The following is an 18,488-nucleotide window of genomic DNA, read 5'->3' as shown; positions in this document are numbered from 1 at the left end:
TAAAAACTTAATCTGCAGTGACTTTTTTTACTGTAAATAAATGTATTTGGTATTATTAGAATGTAATTTTCATTGACATCGAAAAAAGTCATGTGATTACATAATGTATGACACTTGTAATGCATTACTTTACTTGTTAGATCAAAAAGTAATCTGATTTCTTAATGCACGTAATTGTAATGTGTTTTTTTACTCATAACATCAAAAAGTAACCTGATTATGTAATGCATGTTACTTGTAATGTGTTTCTTTACTCATAACATCAAAAAGTAATCTGATTTCGTAATGCATGTTATTGTAATGCGTTTCCTTACTCCTAACATCAAAAAGTAATCTGATTACGTAATGAATGTTACTTGTAATGCGTTTCTTTACTCGTTACATCAAAAAGTAATCTGATTAGGTAATGCACATTACTTGTAGTTAATTACTTGTTAAATCAAAAAGTAATCTGATTAGGTAATGCATGTTACTTGTAACACATTACTTTACTTGTAACATCAAAAAAGTAATCTGAATGCGTTATGCATGTTACTTGTAATGCGTTACCCCCAACACTGCTCATTTCAGATGAGATTGAAAAAACGTATCGTTAGGTTTTCTCAGAGGAGGGCTATGATAGAAATGTGCATGTCCATCTTGAACATAATCAGCATTATCAGCTAATAAGGGTAAATCTCCATACTCTGGTGCACTGGAGGGAGCATCTGAGTGGTTTCCACAGTTGTACCTTGACAGGCTGTAGAAGATTCTGATGGAATCACGTCCTCATGTTCTGATATCAAAGATACGCAAAGTGCAACTTGTATGAAGCCTTTGCAATATTTTGCATTTATATTTTTTGTATATGTTTTATAGTTTTCACATGATTTGATATAATTGTATTGATTAGTTTGTTAAATTCACATACTTTATCTGTTTGATTATTGTCTTATATTTAATACAGTATATCTTCAGTTTAAACCATAACCGCATGCTGTCCACTCAAGTGGACATCTGAAGATCTCTTTGAAAAATTTGTAAAAAAAATAAAATAAAAATCAATTCTTGTTTTTCATGCCCTAAGAGCAATAAAAAAATCCTGACTGAGGTTATCATAATTCATGCATGAAAGGGTTAAATTTAAAGATGCAACTTTTCTGAGAATTAGAAATACTAATAATCTATTTAGATTGGTAATAATCAATTAGTCAACCATGTGACCCATTCACTTTCTCTGACATTCAGCAAAATATCTCTTTTTGTGTTATATGGATGAAAGTCAGTTACACAGGTTTGGAAGTCGCAATGAAACGGAAGTAGTGCAGATCTTTTCTTTCGTATTGTGACGTACATCAAAGTATCGAAAAAGAAAAATGTAGGGCAGGGAATTGGTTTTATGCATCGGTTGTTGATTGGATTTAAAAAATGTGGGGCTTTGCACACAAAAGTGAAGGCAGATGAACGGGGTTTGAACAGACTAAATGATTGGAGAGGTCCTCCATACATCACCAGACAGAAGTCTGTCGTTTTCGCTGGAAGATGCAGTTATGACATTTTTTTTTTTTTTTTTTTACTAAAATGAAACATATGCATGTATGAATGGTTCACAATAAGATCAATAAAACGCATTTGAGAGAATATGCAGGGCGAATTCCATTACATGCAGACTCTAAATGTTTCCCACCTTGCAGCACGGACATCCGGCCTGGCAGGAGTTTAAGGTGGATGAGGTGATGAAGGAAGAGAAGGTCGGGGTCACGCTCACGTTTGGGAGAGCAGCAGCACAAGCCCCGCCCCCATGTGACGTCGACGACGCCTCACCAACTGTCACCTGTAGGATCTTCTGGATTTGTGTCAACTCTTGCCTCAGCACCTGCTTTTGATGAAAACTAAAGGCGGGATGGTTCGAAGCCATGGTGAAGAGGAGCAAAAATTGCTCTCCCGTCTGGCCATCGTTAAGCTTAAGTCCGTAGTTATTAATGATGGTGTCGATGTGAGTTAGGGTGCGAAACAAAACTCCTGCCGCTACGCGGTTGTCCGAGCTGAGGAGCGCGAGTGAGACGAGCAGTTTGCTCCTCACGACCACATCCGTGATGTTGGCCAGGTTGGCGAGGTCAGCCGGGTTGTTGGCTTTGATTTCTGCATCCCTCAGTGAGTGGTAGTCTTTTCGGGCTAGGTCTTCCAAACACGAACCGAGGAAGCGCAGCTCAATGGGAACGCATAGGTCCAAAAGGCCGCAGAAGAACTCAGCCCTCTGCGCCGAACTCAACACGGAGAACCAGCGGTAAACCTCCTCTCTCTGAACAAAGCATCTGTTCTCAACCATCTTAGACAGCACTTGTAAAATGCATCAGATATTAAAAACAAAGTTCATACAGCAGTGGTCGATGGCCTTTACGAACTTTACAAACTTCCAAATCATTCACTGACGTAAACATCCATGAAGTTATAGGCAGTGGTCAGTCTGAGCGTCTGAGAACCCCTAAAACAAGACATGCTACATGGTTTCCTTCGTGTTTTATATGCCAGCGATTGCATTATCTCGTCAAAGCCATATCAAGTTGGTAAAGAAACAAATTGTGTTCACTGTAATCCCAGACGCGCGGCGGCGCAGCCCCTCTGCCCGCCCGTGTCTCTCCTTTTTCGGCAAGCCCCCCTACGTGATCCCCACGTCAGCCAGTTATTCAATAGTCTCCAGGACACATTATAAAACAAGCTCATTTCTTTCAGATCTTACAGTATCCGTTAGAACGATTCGTCCAGATGAAATTATCGGCATTGCTGTGCACGCGCAAAGGAACCGTCTTCGGGCAATAAACATTTTGTGTGGAAAACTCCCCGGTTTTAACAGTTTTACTGGTCGAATGGACGTCAATATATCCGTATATTCCTTCCTCGGACGATTTGTTACATTTATTTAAAAACGTGACACTTTACCCGCTGCTTTTGTTTGCACTTCACACGAGTGAATTAATCTACGGTTTCGTTGTCTATCATTATCCTGTCTTCAAGTCGAGTAAGGAGAACTGAGTGTAGTTCACTATCCCGAACTTCACGCAAACCCTGCCCTTTGCTGATTTTTATTGGATGAGCAGCTTGTCAGTCATCACATTCTGCGCCGTGATTGGCCAAAACGCCATTCTCTTATATCTCTCAAGCGCCTGCAGTCATATTTGATGTGGACAGTAAAATATTGTATTATTTAAAGAGATAGAGTACATTCACCTTAACATACATTCTTAACCGAATTTTAGACATAAAGTAAATTTATTAAAATAAAATAAAATACTATGAATTATTCCTGTGGCGGTTTTGTACAGGAAAACCCCTTTTCTGAAGTATGCCTTTGGATAGCCACTAGGCATATATTGGAAATCTCTGGTTTTGTCATTTAATGATGTCAACTTTCCCGAAGATGGCGCCAGTTGTCCCAGGGCTCCATCAAGAACCAAGTCATAATATCCTCACCCAATCTAGTGGATTATATATTTTCTTAAATACAGTAACTAAAAAAAAAAAAGAAAAAAGTTAATCAAAGTTGTCCTCGGACAAGAATGGGTAGGCCTATTGTTCAAAATTTACGTATAACTTTGATAAAAGGTTTTGATCCACTTCAAATGTTGACTACTGTACTTTCCACTCTGTCCTATTTTTCTTTGTTTACAACCTAGTACAATTAGTAACGGTTACTATTTTATTTTCCCCTAGTGATTTGTTGTTGTTTATTTTTAATTATATTTTTGCGTTTCAGATTTGGAACACAATATTTCTTTATTAAATTAAAAATAAATGATTTTGTATTGAAATAATTTAATAATTAAAATGCAAAATCGTCTTAAAATACTGTATGCATCATAATTCTTATTCTAGATAAAAAGATTTACTTGCAGGGGTGAAACTATGGTTGACAAGTGGAGTGGACAAAAGTGAGCGTTGGGTGATGATTTGTAATATCTAGAAAACAAATTTTGATTCCAAATGTTGTAATTTTAATTTTAATTATACCACATTGTTATATGTCATCATAGGACAATTGGTCACATATCTAAGTAACTGTAAGGGTTTAAATCAAGGAAGAAACCCCAAATCTGTATTTGTTGTCAGGCTGCCTGGAAAAGGTTTGGATTTTGTGGAACTGAATTTTTGAGCAGAAACAGCGTAAAAGTCAAAACTTCTTACGAAACTAATATGGCTAGTCTCATACAACTTTGGACCGTTTTGGACAAGCTACTCAAAAAGTTGTTTCAGAGAAAAAAGCAAATTGCTCTACAAGCTTTGACAGACATTTTCTACATTTACGCTAAAACAATTAACCAGACACAGGACACATACTGTCAAGACAAAACATCTAAAAAAAGACAAGAACATGACACCACTTATTGAATTCAATCTCAAAATCACCCAAGTCATTCATAAATTGCACGTGAAGTTGTTGATCTTAAAGATCTTCATCGCAGACTTTTCAATGGTTATCCAGTGTTTTTGTACTTGCGTGATGTGTTTGTATCGTGTTATAGTTTTACTTCTCCAAAAAGATTCAGTGCATGCATGAATGAACTGTAAGCATAGTGTCACTTTTTATTCATCGGCCAACTTTTTAAATAGGCTACAGCATACAAAATATTTTTATTTTTATTTTTTTTTGGTCCCCTAAGCCATTTTCATTGGATCTAAAACGTTTGCATTAGCGATTGTTTTACTCCTCAGAGATATTTACTCTTTATATTTTAGCATATTAGTTGAGCAGAGTGAATAGCAATGAACTTTTATGGATTCACGAAAAGCTTGTTACATGTTGCCATTATTTAAGGCATTAGGTATTATAAACTATGAATAATACTTTTACAACATTTATTTTTAATCTGGGTACACGTTAATTTCTACATACACTGATTACATTTTTTACATAAATTTGTATGTTACAGTATGACCAAAAATTAACAATGAATATTAATAGTATATTTATAAATGAACATTAATCTACAGTACCGGCCAAAAGTTTGGAAACATTACTATTTTTAATGTTTTTGAAAGAAGTTTCTTCTGCTCATCAAGCCTGCATTTATTTGATTAAAAATACAGAAAATGTTTTAATATTGTGATATATTATTACAATTTAAAATAATTGGTTTTCAATTTATTATACTTTAAATTATCATTTATTTCTGTGATGCAAAGCTGAATTTTCAGGATCATTACTCCAGTCTATCACATCTTTTAGAAATCATTCTAATATGATGATTCATTATCAAAGTTGGAAACAGTTCTGCTGCTTAATATTTTTTCATAACCTGTGATACTTTTTTAGGATACTTTGATGAATAAAAAGTAAAAAAAAAAAAAAAAATAGTAAAAAAAAGAAGCAAATGTTTTAAAAATAGAAATCTTTTGTAACAACAATATACACTACTGGTCAGTAATTTGGGGTCAGTAATTTTTTTTCTTTCTTTTTTTGAAATAAATCAATACTTTTATTCAGCAAGGATGTGTTAAATTGATTAAAAAAAAAGTAATAGTAAAGAAGATTTATATTATTAGAAAATATTTATTTTATTTTAAATAAATGCATTTCTTTTTAACCTTTTATTCATCAAATATATTAGGCAGCAGAACTGTTTCCAACAATAATAATAATAAATAATAAATCAGAATATTAGAATGATTTCTAAAGGATCATGTGATAGACTGGAGTAATGATCCTGAAAATTCAGCTTTGCATCACAGAAATAAATGATAATTTAAAGTATAATAAATTGAAAACCAATTATTTTAAATTGTAATAATATATCACAATATTAAAAAAAAAAATCTGTATTTTTTATCAAATAAATGCAGGCTTGATGAGCAGAAGAAACTTCTTTCAAAAACATTAAAAATAGTAATGTTTCCAAACTTTTGGCCTGTACTGTAGATTAATAAATGCTGTAAAAACGGTTGTTCATTTTTAGTTTATGACATCTAATTTAGAACCACTGATATACGAGAAGACCCTACTGCTAAATCTTTATAATCAAATACAAATGTAGAAGATGAGCAAACTTTAGTATAACCTAATAAATGTACAGTGCTGGCAAATTAAACTGTTGCTGATCATAAATGAACACTAGAGGGAGCAGTTGGCTCTCACTTTATGACTGTAATTTGAAAGCTTTTTCTGTGCTCAAGCAAAGGTGACAGGTGATCACGAAAACAAGGATTGGTCATGATCATGCATGACGTAACTTTTAATGAATTCAAAGTTATACATGAAAATGTCAAATAATGGTGTTATTTTTAATTTACTGTCAAGTTATCATTTTCAGTGGTACTTTGTGGACCAATTCATGATCAGACATCAATTTACTCCAAAACTACACAAGAAAATAGAGGTGCACTATTTATCAAGATAATTACAGTAATCAGCAGGAAAAGCAAAGAGACATTCCATCCCATTGGCAAGTGAATGGGATGCCAAAGATGTTTGTCTGATGTATGTAGAATAACATTCAACAACAATTCAGATTTAAACCATAGCCCTATATATGTACTCAAGTATTCGAGTTGATTTAACATGCTCATTACATACCCTCCAAAGTTAGCAAATGTTCCTGTTTCTGCTATTACTGCCCTGTGGTTAAACAAGTAAGGAAAGCTAATTTAATAACTCTCCAAATTTTCAATAACAGCCTTGATTTTTTTTCAGTTGTGCTGCAGGGGAGCGTGAGTCATCTCGGCCTGTTTTGCTAACAATTCTGAGTGATCTTGTGTCTCTGGGCTTAAACTCATGGTAATGCTCCTCAGGCCTCAAACATAGCGTGTCTGCATCAAATCCTCCATGGTGAAGCAGAAACTATACAATTACTTTTTCAAAATGTAAGACTTGTGGATCAGAACAGGATAACGCCAGTGCAATTACAGGTAATGAATTATATAGCATATGCATGTTTGTTTTTTGGTCAAAAATATTATTTTAATGGTTAACATGGCAATATTGTTTGGCTTTTGACGTCTAACTGTCAAATTATTTCTCTTTTGTAGGTTTTCAAGAAAGGGTGTAGTTGTTTGTAAGAACAACCTTGCAAAATCCGTCAATCTGAGAGGAATGTTCGCACTTCCCCTGCAATCTCTATCTTATACACACACACATACTCCCACACTATGGCTGCTGATCCCACTTCATAAAATCTCCCTCTCCTACTCTAATACTAATCAAGCCAACAGCAGGCTATCACTAAAATAGCCTGATAAGCTAAACCACCAGAAGCAATGAGTTAGCATTGCTCAGTCAAAAACATGTAGTGTAATGAGTCAAATACATGAATCTTCTTGATTCAAAATATAGGTGACCTGTTTACTGCATGAAACTTGGTTCTCAGTACCTGCTGAGCCAAAGCAGCATGTCAGAGTATTTTTACCCAGCTCTGTCAGAGTTGATCCCCTGTAATTGAGAGGATAAATATCCCTCCTCCTCCTCTTTACAAACAGATTGTTACACACAATTGCAATTTTAATGATATGATAACATATATAAATCAAGTCCCTTGTTTTCGTGTATATAAAGAATTTTACATACTGTATTTTGAAGTACAGGTACGTCTCCATGTACCCTCTTGAATCATCATGGGCTTTTTTCATTACAGGATACTTCTAAGGAAAAGTTGTTTGAGAAGGAAGACGGAGAAATACTGTAATACATTGTGTTCTCTGTAATCTCAGTGATATGTCTTCAATTATAACCTATTTTGTCTACAGTATGAATCATATGTCGCCACAGTAAAAGAGACCCTTGTGCCTTACAGATACCATGGAATCCAGAGAAGAATAGTCAGGATGATCAAGGGCCAAGGTCAACAGAGCAGATTTAATATGATCTCACCTGCAACAAAGAGATTTAATGCTCCATCTCAAGCCATATCATTAACTGACAAATGCTCTAATTATTCTATGAGGGCAAAGCAATGGAGATTTAGTGGGAGGGTAGGGGGAGGACTAAGCCGGGCAATTAGGAAAAGCAATCTTTGCTCCCTGAGGTGGATAGAGAGAGAGAGAGAGATAGAGAGAGAGCGGTGAGTATTAACGCAGTACATGTCTCTTTAAATGAAGGGAGAGCGAGGGAGAGAGAGCATGTGCAAGGGGGAGGGGGAGTTGGCTGCGTTGGAACAGTCCACCTCTAATGAGCAGATTTGAGAGACACCAGTGTAAGAGAGAGAGAGAGAGAGAGAGACATCATATGGGGGAATAAGATGACGACGGAGTAAAAGACCATCAGCGTCACATGAAAATCATTCTAACAGCGTGATTGAGTCAAGGAAGAACAGAAGAAGGTAAATCAGGAACAATGAATCTGGTTTTCCCACCTGCAAGCAAACCGGAGCACAGGATTTTTATACAGACCTGAAAAGAAAGCAGAGAGGAAAGCAGAGACAACGACGAAACAGTGTCCAGATAAGGAATTAATCACATCAGTTTGTTTACGATCAAGCTGTGCGCTCATCCAGCGCTGGCGAGAGCGTGCATATATATGCATGCGATTGTGTGTGGATAGAGACTGCATTGCTGCTAGAAGACAGAGACTGAAGCTTGCAAAATCCATCGCTCTTTTTTTCTTGTTTCTCTTGCACTCAGTCTCCCTGTGTGGCATCAGCATGTCGGGTGGATTTGGTACAACAGTAAGTGAGCTCCTGGCAGAGGGGATGCATTTGTAAATGCTACCTGCTTGCTTCATCTATCGGCCGTCACTCTGAGTTCTCACAGGTTTCTAGGTGGAGCCTGGTGGTCTCAGCGACTGGGAGGGGAAGTGAAACAGCTCAAAGCCCCAGAGAGGGAGAGCGGGAGTGAGGGTAGGTGTGTGCTGGCACAGGTGCCCTCTGTGGAGGCAGGAACGAGGAGGGGGCCAGAGCACCAGAACCGAAAGAATTGTTGCTGCGCTGGTAACGGTAGAACAAGGCGCATGGCTGGCGTGGGCCCACTTTCATCACTAAGAAGCAACTGCAGGAAAGCAACTTGTGAATAAAAAGCTCCACTCCTAGAAGAGGATGGTCTGAGAGGACTCAAGCTGCTCCTGCCTAGTTTGACAGGAGGGGACTACTGCCTAGGAGGGCACCTCTTTCTTTCTTTTAACTTTTTGCATTGTTTTTTAAAGGCCAATCAAGGGAGAGTTTACAGGTTTTTTCATTCCCCAGCTTTCCACCAACACCCTGGCCCCATTTCCAAATCTGATTTTGTTTGGGTCTTACTTCTTTTTCTTTTCTTTTTGAGATTTGGGGTATTTGCCAAAACCTATTTCATGCATGTCCACTGGGGGCAGGTTCAACTTTGATGATGGGGGATCATACTGTGGAGGGTGGGAAGAGGGAAAGGCCCATGGCCATGGCATCTGCACAGGACCCAAGGGCCAAGGCGAGTATGCAGGCTCCTGGAGCCACGGCTTTGAGGTGGTGGGCATCTATACATGGCCCAGTGGGAACACCTATCAGGGGACATGGGCGCAAGGTAAGCGCCATGGCATTGGTGTTGAAAACAAGGGCAAGTGGGTTTATAAAGGTGAATGGACACATGGATTTAAGGGACGCTACGGTGTGCGGGAAAGCACAGGAACCAGCGGCAAGTACGAGGGTACATGGAACAACGGCCTACAGGATGGATACGGAACGGAGACATACTCTGATGGAGGTAAGAGTTATGAAATTGTTTTGGTAAAGAGTTTGAGTTCAAGTTTTAAAAAAGTCTTCCAACTAAATGACACCACAAAATAGTGACATCTCTGGACAAGGGATAGTTTAATTGAATCCCTCTTGTCATTACAAACCCATATGATTTTTTTCTGTGGAACACCCTAACGTTGGACCCCAGTGTTCTTCAAAGTATTTTCTTGTGTATTCAACAGAAGAAAGTCATACCAGTTTTGAACAACATGAGGGTGAATAAATGTTGATGGGATTTTTGCATGAACTGTCCCTTTAATGGATAACACAAAAACTATTACAGCAGAGAGAGATATTTCTAGAATACCTTGTAATTTCCATTTTTGCACCACTCATCACTTTTTTATTTGTAGTCAGATTTTTTTTTATTCTTCCTCTACTCATCATTTGGACAAGCGAATTCCTCCATCGTCCACAAGCTGCTGAGGAGATCAATTTGGAGGCTCAAATTAAGGCCAATTGGACATCTAGAGAGAGAGAGAGAGGAAGAACGAGAGATTTTAGTCAACCTACAAGTCTTGTAAAAGCCCTTGACAAAATACCAGAACACCCTATTTGAGCTGGAACAAGGTTTCTGTTTTACTGTTCTGGAGACAGTACAAACTAAAATTGCCAAAACAAAAGTCAAGATGATATGAAGGCAAGATAAGTGACGAAGATCAATGGCCATGAAAGTAACAATAGGCTCATTTACTTGAAACAAGCAAAACCACCACTGTAGAATATACTTGACATAACACTTATGCAATGGCTTACCTTTAACTGGCCTAGAGTAAAAACTTTTTTAAATTTTTTTATAATAAATTGTTCTGTCAGTGATTATTCAAGAAGAATCACAGTTGTTGAATGTAAATGCATACCAGTGCAGAGTCACGTGACCTGAACCCTCAGTTCTGTGCCTTTTTGTAAAAGAAATCTCCCATTTGATCACCCTTAGTGTCTTTGTTAGTAAAGGTGCAATATTAATACGTAATAGGTATGTAACATTGTAATACCAACTATTAAAAGGATGGTTCGCCCAAAAATTTAAATTCTGTCTTTATTTACTCACCCTCATTTCATTCCAAACCTGTAATACTTTATTTCTTCTGTAGAAGACACAAAAATATACAATTTGAAGATTGTTTGAAATGTTTTTGCGTAACATTGGGCTTTCACATGAGAGTGAGTAAATAATAAAATAAATTTCAATTTTGGGTGAACTGTCCCTTTAAGTAAATAGGTAGAGTAGGAGTGTGACATACTCATAATAGATTTTTGTCTCATTGATCTAAAGGTAGCTGAATGTATAGATGTGGAGAAACATATCCACATATGCATCCTCTCACTCTCTGAAGATATCATTTCAGTGAGTGTGAAAAGTAAAATCAGCACCCCTTTGGCTGTTTTAAGTTGAAGAAAGTGTCAATTCTGGTGAATGAGGCATATACTTGTATCAACAGTCTATCTATTTTCAGAGCAGCATAACCTCTCTCTCTTTGTTTAATTTTCTTTGCATTATGGAAGTGTTGCCTGTGAGTCTTTTACACCAAGTTGCTGTGGAAACACACACAGACTCTGGCAGCAGGTCAGCGTGTCACTGGAGACTCAATGCTCGCAACTCTGATTGGCTGGCTGACTCGTTAATGGCGTTTACTTACTTTGGTACTAATCTGGACCACTTAATCACAACCACAGTAAGCAGTCAGAGAAGACAAAGATTGATATAAAAAAAAAAAGAAAGAAAGAAAGAAAATGAGCCAAAGAAGGGAGAGACAAGACACGAGGAGGTTAATAGGGCCACAAAGAGGTTACAGTGGCATTATCAGCTCTCAGTGCTGTCTGAGTACACTACAGCTGCCACACATGAAAGCATCTGTTCACATTATGACCTGAATTCCACCATCACACTAAAGAGGACAGGTTTGAAGAGGGCAAGTTAGTTTCCATTAGCTTCTTCTGCTCTCATAGTATGCAATATTATAAACACATCTTTGCTATAAATATAAACTGACATTTCTAGGCTTGCTGTAAATATGTGATATTTCATTACTATTAACGTTACATCACATGCATTAATCTTTGATTCAATAACATGTCTTGTCATGTTTTACCCCTCAGTCGGCCCCTTAGGGATTACTTGTCTACAGAGAATGGCATTGTACAGGATATGGATGATTTTTGCTTTTATGGCTGCTCTGATTTCAGTTTCTGATGTAACTCTAATGATTATTTAGAAGTCAGGGAGTAAAGTACTTACATACATCGATGTGGAACTCTGTGTTGCTTGAGGCCAACAGTGTTATCATGTCCACTATGTGGCTTATGTACAGCAATTCCCAGCACTTTTGCATGACTAAAACTCAAATGCTGATCAATTTGGCCTCTGAAAAGCGCCATTCTGCATTGCTCAAAAGCAAATCGAAATACCTAGAGCTGGCTTGACAACAAAAGGAAGCATACATATCAGTTATGTGGTTCCAATACATTCAGGATTATTTTATTATGTTCATAATCCTAAAATGGGGACTATTCCACTTCTCAAATGCATCACCTACATAACATAAAAAAAAAAGAAAAGTCAAACTGAAATCCCCTTAAACGGATAACAGCCTGCTAGTCTATGTAGGCTTAGAGAGATTTGGTTTTAAGTGTAGCTTTATTTTGTATTGTGGAGCGTTGTCGCAATACCATTGCCCCATATACAGAAAACATTGCCTGAATAAACAACAATTTTATGGCATTGTTTATATAAGATTGACAATGCTATAAAAGTGTGTGGTTTGCATCAGGGTAAAGTCGCCTTTGGCCTGCCATGTGAAGCACCTATTATTTCCAAAGCTATAAATGCCCAATGGATGGTTTATATTAGAGTAGGTTAAGGATAAGAGATCTCTTTAGTCCATCTATGGATACGAACACCTGTTTCATTCTGAGAAGTGTACTGTCCTGGATTTAAGGCCACTAGAGATGAGCATGGCCGACAGATGTGTACTCTGCGAGAGTCTGGCCCGCAACCACACGCATGCAACAATTACTCTGCTATTGCTGACTTTGTGAAAAAGACAAGAGATTAATAATTCATGGAAGAGCCGATCCAAACAGACATTCTGCCTGCTTTGCGGGAGTCTGCCTTTTCCTGGTATGAATTCTAATTAGTATTGAATACGAGATATTTAGGCCAAGTGAGCCACAACGTCATCATTTCTTTAGACAGACGCGTCCCTGATCACGACACATGAAAAGGAAAAAACAAGAAGTATTCAACCTCGAAACAGAACAGCGAGCATTGTTAAAGAAACCATTATAAATTCAACCCGGGGGAAGGCGCGTGATTAAATCTGTCCTGTGATGTTTCCGCGTCTTTGATCTTTCCGCATTAACCGTTTCCGTTCTGTGTGCCCCGCGCTGTTGCACAATGCATCTCATAGGCCTCCGGCAGAAACGCAAGCGAATTAGTTTTGACATGTGGGTTGCAGGACTCATAGAAAGCCAATACCGGACCACTAATCACATAACCATGTGACCCATGTGGGATGTCCCATGCTCATACAAGGCTACTGTTGTTTGCATGTCCCATCCAGTAAGTCAGCATTTTCTTTTTTTGCTACTGCATTTTCATTGGTATTGCTGTTTTCACAGCAGTGCAGTGATTCAATTAGATGTTCCTCTGATTAATACTAACGTCTGCATCCTCAGAGAGCTCCCGCTCTCTATATTGCATATTCACACTTGGTTTGTTCAAACAGACTTGTTAGATCTCACAAAGCAAGAGATCTGACATCTACCTCATGGAAAGAATACACATTGTATTGGATATCTGAACATCTTAACCTCCTGAGACGCAGCAAACAAACAAACACAGGTTTTGTCATTTAGATTATTTCTTCTAACAAGTGACAGATGCAAAAATACCAGATGCACAGTTGAAATACCAAACAGTTTGATCAAACGTGCGGCCTTGAACAGCAAAAACAAATGATATGGGAATAATTTTCACTTCACTTTTAAAATGTGATGATATGAACTAAGCATGGTTTATGGTTAGTTTATTAATTTCAGTTCATTAATTGCATTTTGGATTGTATTTTCCCCTGATGTTTGTGACCCTATAAAAATAGAGATATATTATATTATAAGTAGTTTTACATAATTACATCATATCATTATAATATTGAATATGAAAGAAAAGCCCAGGATGTCCTTTTCATGATATATATGAAACACTTCACACTGTGATATATATGGTCTAAGAGATATTAGCAAACAACTTATGTCCACTACAGTGAACAAAAATGAATTGCTGAATCTCAGGAGGATATAAAACTCAACTGAAACAGGCAGGCTATACACCCACTCTTATCTTCAGAACCATGGAGAGCGCCAGCAGCGCGCCAGTGTCGTGACTGTTCTCCCTCTATCTCTCTCTCCCTGAGAGGAGCTTTCCCACGATATCATAGTAATACAAGAGAAGAGCACACCGATTATCTAACAAATTCTCTTCATTAGGCCCACCTGTCAGGCTGTTTACTTCTAACACCTCTTTAGCCGCCTCTTTTAATGAGAAGTTCCTATGACTACCTGCAGAATTATCAAAGGACTGGAAGATTGCGTGTGTTTGTACCACAAGAGATCTCACTTTCACTCCCCTGCCTGACCTCACAGGGAAAACGTACATAAGGGACCCTTTAGAATTTGTTTTAACCGACAATAACATTTTCTGAACGTCAAAGTGTGAAATCGAAAGAACTTAATTTGAGTAACAAATGTCCAAATAGTTGATTTTTTTTATTTATCCTGACTGTTCCTGTTTCAAAAAAAAAAAAAAAAAAAAAGGTTCAGTTATGGATCAGTTCAAGAGAAGAGTGCTAGCAAACAGTATTTTGACACATTTTGCACTTCTCCAGATGAAGAATGACAGATATTGACATATATTCCAAGACAAAACAATACCTGGATTTATCCAATCCAAAGTCTCTATATTGTGTGTTGCATCCTTGACTCTCTGGTTTGTCCTGAACAGTGAAGCGGTCCACTTTTTTAAAAAAAAATACAAAAAATCCTTGAGGTATTGTAAGATTACCAACATGCTTTGAATGGTTGCAGTGGCTATATGATGTTGAGATCCATATTTGCAACTCATAATTACCATAAAAGGCTGCAAAACAAAATCAGTTATAATCAACACAATATTAAAAAAGATTCGTATTTAAAATCTTGGAACATGATAATAATTAAGTCTTATCTTTTAATATAAACATCTGCCTAAAGAGTATGCAAATGATGAGCCTTACTGTAAAAACTGAATACTAACAAACATGTAGCCTACTTAATGTTTCATTATTTTGTGATGCTGCTTGTAAACACACTGGAATATACTTTTGTACATAAATATCATCTAATGTAAAGTGTCACTAATCTTTTGCTCTTCTTGCACATCCTGTTAAAAACAGTGAAGATTGCATCTTAATTTCAGTCACTGTGACTTGGGAATCTGCCCGAGGCCTTCAAGGAACACGGAGCAGTTCAAAGGCTAATCAAGGACAAGTTTCCCCTTCACATACCTCAAACGGGAAGACGTAATGTACAAAACCATTTCAGCCAGTGGGCGTATCTTGTCCTCAGACCGCCAGACTCCGAGTCGGATGCTTAGTTTCGTGTCTGTGCTAACGCTGTGCCCATCAATCAGAGCACTACGGACGTCAGCAGTTTTACATCACTGTCAGGCTGCCTTTATTCTGGAAGGCCTGCCAATGCATCATAATCAAAAATCCTCTCTCGTCTATAATCCATTGAACTATCTATTAGATTTGCTTTTGTTTTACGGATGCTAATGATGTTACTGATTATCCACAAAATTTGTTTACTATACAGGTCTGTAGAGATCTATAATTGTGAAAAATGAGAACAGAGATGAGATTTTTTCATTTGTGGCTTGTAGAAGTTACAATAATGTTGGTATGATGAAGATATTTAGCTATTGTTTTCTCAAAATCTTGCTTTGTTTTAGCTGTTACGGTTAAATCTGAAGCGGGCAAAAATGTGCAGTAGATAATGAATGGAAGTGTGGGTATGTGTGTGTTTGTGCGAAAGAACTACACTGTGATTGTTTGGGAGGTGTGAACTGATGCCTCCTCTCTTTCTATGTGTCGGTGTGTGTGGGAACTTTCTGAGCTAATCCCATCACTTTAGGTCTGTGTTTGATCTACATATCACACAGCACGCAGCTGCTGCCCGACAATATGAAGAAAGCATCAGCAAGATATTGGCCACTCCGCTGAATACAGCATCAGAATGACAACAGCTACAGGCCTGTGACAGTGTGTCAGTTTCCTGTTCTCACTTCAGTTGCAGTACTTGCTTTCACTCCTTCATACACACTATTTGCCTGCAAGAATTCTTCTTCACATATAATTATCAAATCTTTGAAGGGTTTTTCATGAGGAAAAAGTAACTATTTTATGAGTTGGCAATTTGGTATGACTTTGTATGAACTGTGTCACATGAAGGTCTATCTGTAAGCAAATAGTTAAAAAAAAAGGATTAATGAGATCATATGAATTCATACAAATTTGCCACCTTTGTATGAAGTTGTAATATAAAAAGGTTACAAATTTAATTTGAGAGTGTTGGGTTTTACTAAGTTTTTTTGATGGTTTCTAAAAGATACAGACGGACGGACGGACGGATAGATAGATAGATAGATAGATAGATAGATAGATAGATAGATAGATAGATAGATAGATAGATAGATAGATAGATAGATAGATAGATAGATAGATAGATAGGAACAAATGGATAAATAGAATGATAGAACAAGATAGATAGATAGATAGATAGATAGATAGATAGATAGATAGATAGATAGATAGATAGATAGATAGATAGATAGATAGATAGATAGATAGATAGATAGATAGATGCAGAGCTGTTTAGGAATATAAGTATATTGAAGTGGGGGGCTGGGAAAAAGATAGATAGATAGATAGATAGATAGATAGATAGATAGATAGATAGATAGATAGATAGATAGATAGATAGATAGATAGATAGATAGATAGATAGATAGATAGAGGCAGAGCTGTTTAGGAATATAAGTATATTGAAGTGGGGGGCTGATAGATAGATAGATAGATAGATAGATAGATAGATAGATAGATAGATAGATAGATAGATAGATAGATAGATAGATAGATAGATAGATAGATAGATAGATAGATAGGAGGAACAAATAGATAGATAGATAGATAGATAGATAGATAGATAGATAGATAGATAGATAGATAGATAGATAGATAGATAGATAGATAGATAGATAGATAGGAGGAACAAATGGATAAGATAGATAGATAGATAGATGATAGATAGATGATAGATAGATAGATAGATAGATAGATAGATAGATAGATAGATAGATAGATAGATAGATAGATAGATAGATAGATAGATAGATAGATAGATAGATAGATGCAGAGCAGTTTGTGAGCCAGGAAAGTATGTATATTGAAGTGGGGGGCTGGGAAAATCCACCAAGCACAGCTCCAGCCCCATTGAGCCATCCAGCAGCCCTCGCTGACATGCCAACCCACAGAGATCAATACAGGCAGAGGGAATGGGGGCGTTCGTATGGCTGAATGTGTATGCATGTAGCTAACAGGATGAGAAAGCTGATAATGTAAAGACAAAAGGGATGGGAGAGAAGAAAAAAGGGTGAGAACGGATAAGAGGTGGGAGAGATGGTGAGATAACGGAAGTAGCACAGTGAGCTGTGTGTGTGTGTGTGTGTGTGTGTGTGTGTGTGTGTGTGTGTGTGTGTGTGTGTGTGTGTGTGTGTGTGTGTGTGTGTGTGTGTGTGTGTGTGTGTGTGTGTGTGTGTGTGTGTGTGTGTGTGTGTGACTGCCACAGTAATAGTGCCAGCATGTTCTAGAATGTTGGCCAGGATGAATCATCAGCATGTAGGGATAGTGGTTACATCAGAGGTGATCTCATAGAACGCAAAAAAGTACAGGACAGATCAGGTGGATCATGAATATACACGTTCCAGTATAAAAGATCAATGCTAGATGAGTGCAAACTATTAAAGAGATAGTTCACCCAAAAATTTTCATCATTTACTCACCATCACATTGTTCAAAAATCCCACGACTTTATTCTGTGGAGAACAAAAAGTAAATTTTTATATGAACACTCTTTTTAAATACATTTAAATACTTTTTGAATATAATAATTCACAAGTTGTCCAAACCACTTTTTGAGCTTGACAGGTCCAGTCCGTATTCTCTTACATTATAAGGTAAATGATGACAATTTAGATTCTGCGGTGAACTTTCCCTTTAAACATATCTGTGTAAAAGTGTGTTATCCCATATTTCAGCACCACGGAGAGAGCAACTCTGTAACTGGACTTGGTTTTAAGTGTGAGATCAGAAAACTTAGAGAGAGACAAAAAAGACGTATGGATTACAGAGCTCATCTCAGTCTGGAATCATATTTAAAGCAATGTCTATTTGCTTCATTTGTTGATTTTGTTAGCTTAAAGTGACATGGGCAACCAATTACAAATCAGTTATTTTAGAAACCGTAATGAGTAGGGCTGTCAATTTAATCCGTCAATTTAGTCTGATTAACTGTTAGGAAATTAACAATAAAAATAAACACAATTGATCATGCCTGAAATGCAGAAATCTGAAGATGCGTTGTTGTTTTTTTTACATTTTAACTACTTGTAACATGACTAGGCATCCAAAAGACATAGTGTTTAGCTAATATGAAAAAAACTAAACAAAAAACAACAAATATTGACTTCTAATTCATCTATTCAATGCTTTGCTCAACTATATAACG

General features: G+C 37.1%; 2 protein-coding genes across 2 annotated transcripts in view; one reads left to right on the top strand and one right to left on the bottom strand.

The window, feature by feature from the left end:
* The window catches only part of zcchc14 (zinc finger, CCHC domain containing 14), a 34,268-nt gene extending 31,010 nt beyond the window's left edge, over positions 1–3,258 (bottom strand). The window contains exon 1 of the mRNA XM_082160186.1: positions 1,667–3,258. Within this exon, the coding sequence (XP_082016312.1) occupies positions 1,667–2,308 (642 nt within the window). The 5' untranslated portion in view covers positions 2,309–3,258. The remainder of the gene's footprint in view (positions 1–1,666) is intronic.
* Positions 3,259–8,101: 4,843 nt separating this feature from the next.
* jph3b (junctophilin 3b) overlaps positions 8,102–18,488 on the top strand; it is a 35,469-nt gene continuing 25,082 nt past the window's right edge. The window contains exon 1 of the mRNA XM_082160191.1: positions 8,102–9,633. Within this exon, the coding sequence (XP_082016317.1) occupies positions 9,252–9,633 (382 nt within the window). The 5' untranslated portion in view covers positions 8,102–9,251. The remainder of the gene's footprint in view (positions 9,634–18,488) is intronic.

The sequence above is a fragment of the Leuciscus leuciscus genome, assembly GCF_965113295.1.
Source record: "Leuciscus leuciscus genome assembly, chromosome: 25".
Classification (NCBI taxonomy): Eukaryota; Metazoa; Chordata; class Actinopteri; order Cypriniformes; family Leuciscidae; genus Leuciscus; species Leuciscus leuciscus.
Note: the sequence above shows the minus strand (reverse complement) of the source record. Positions and strands in the feature narration are given on the sequence as shown.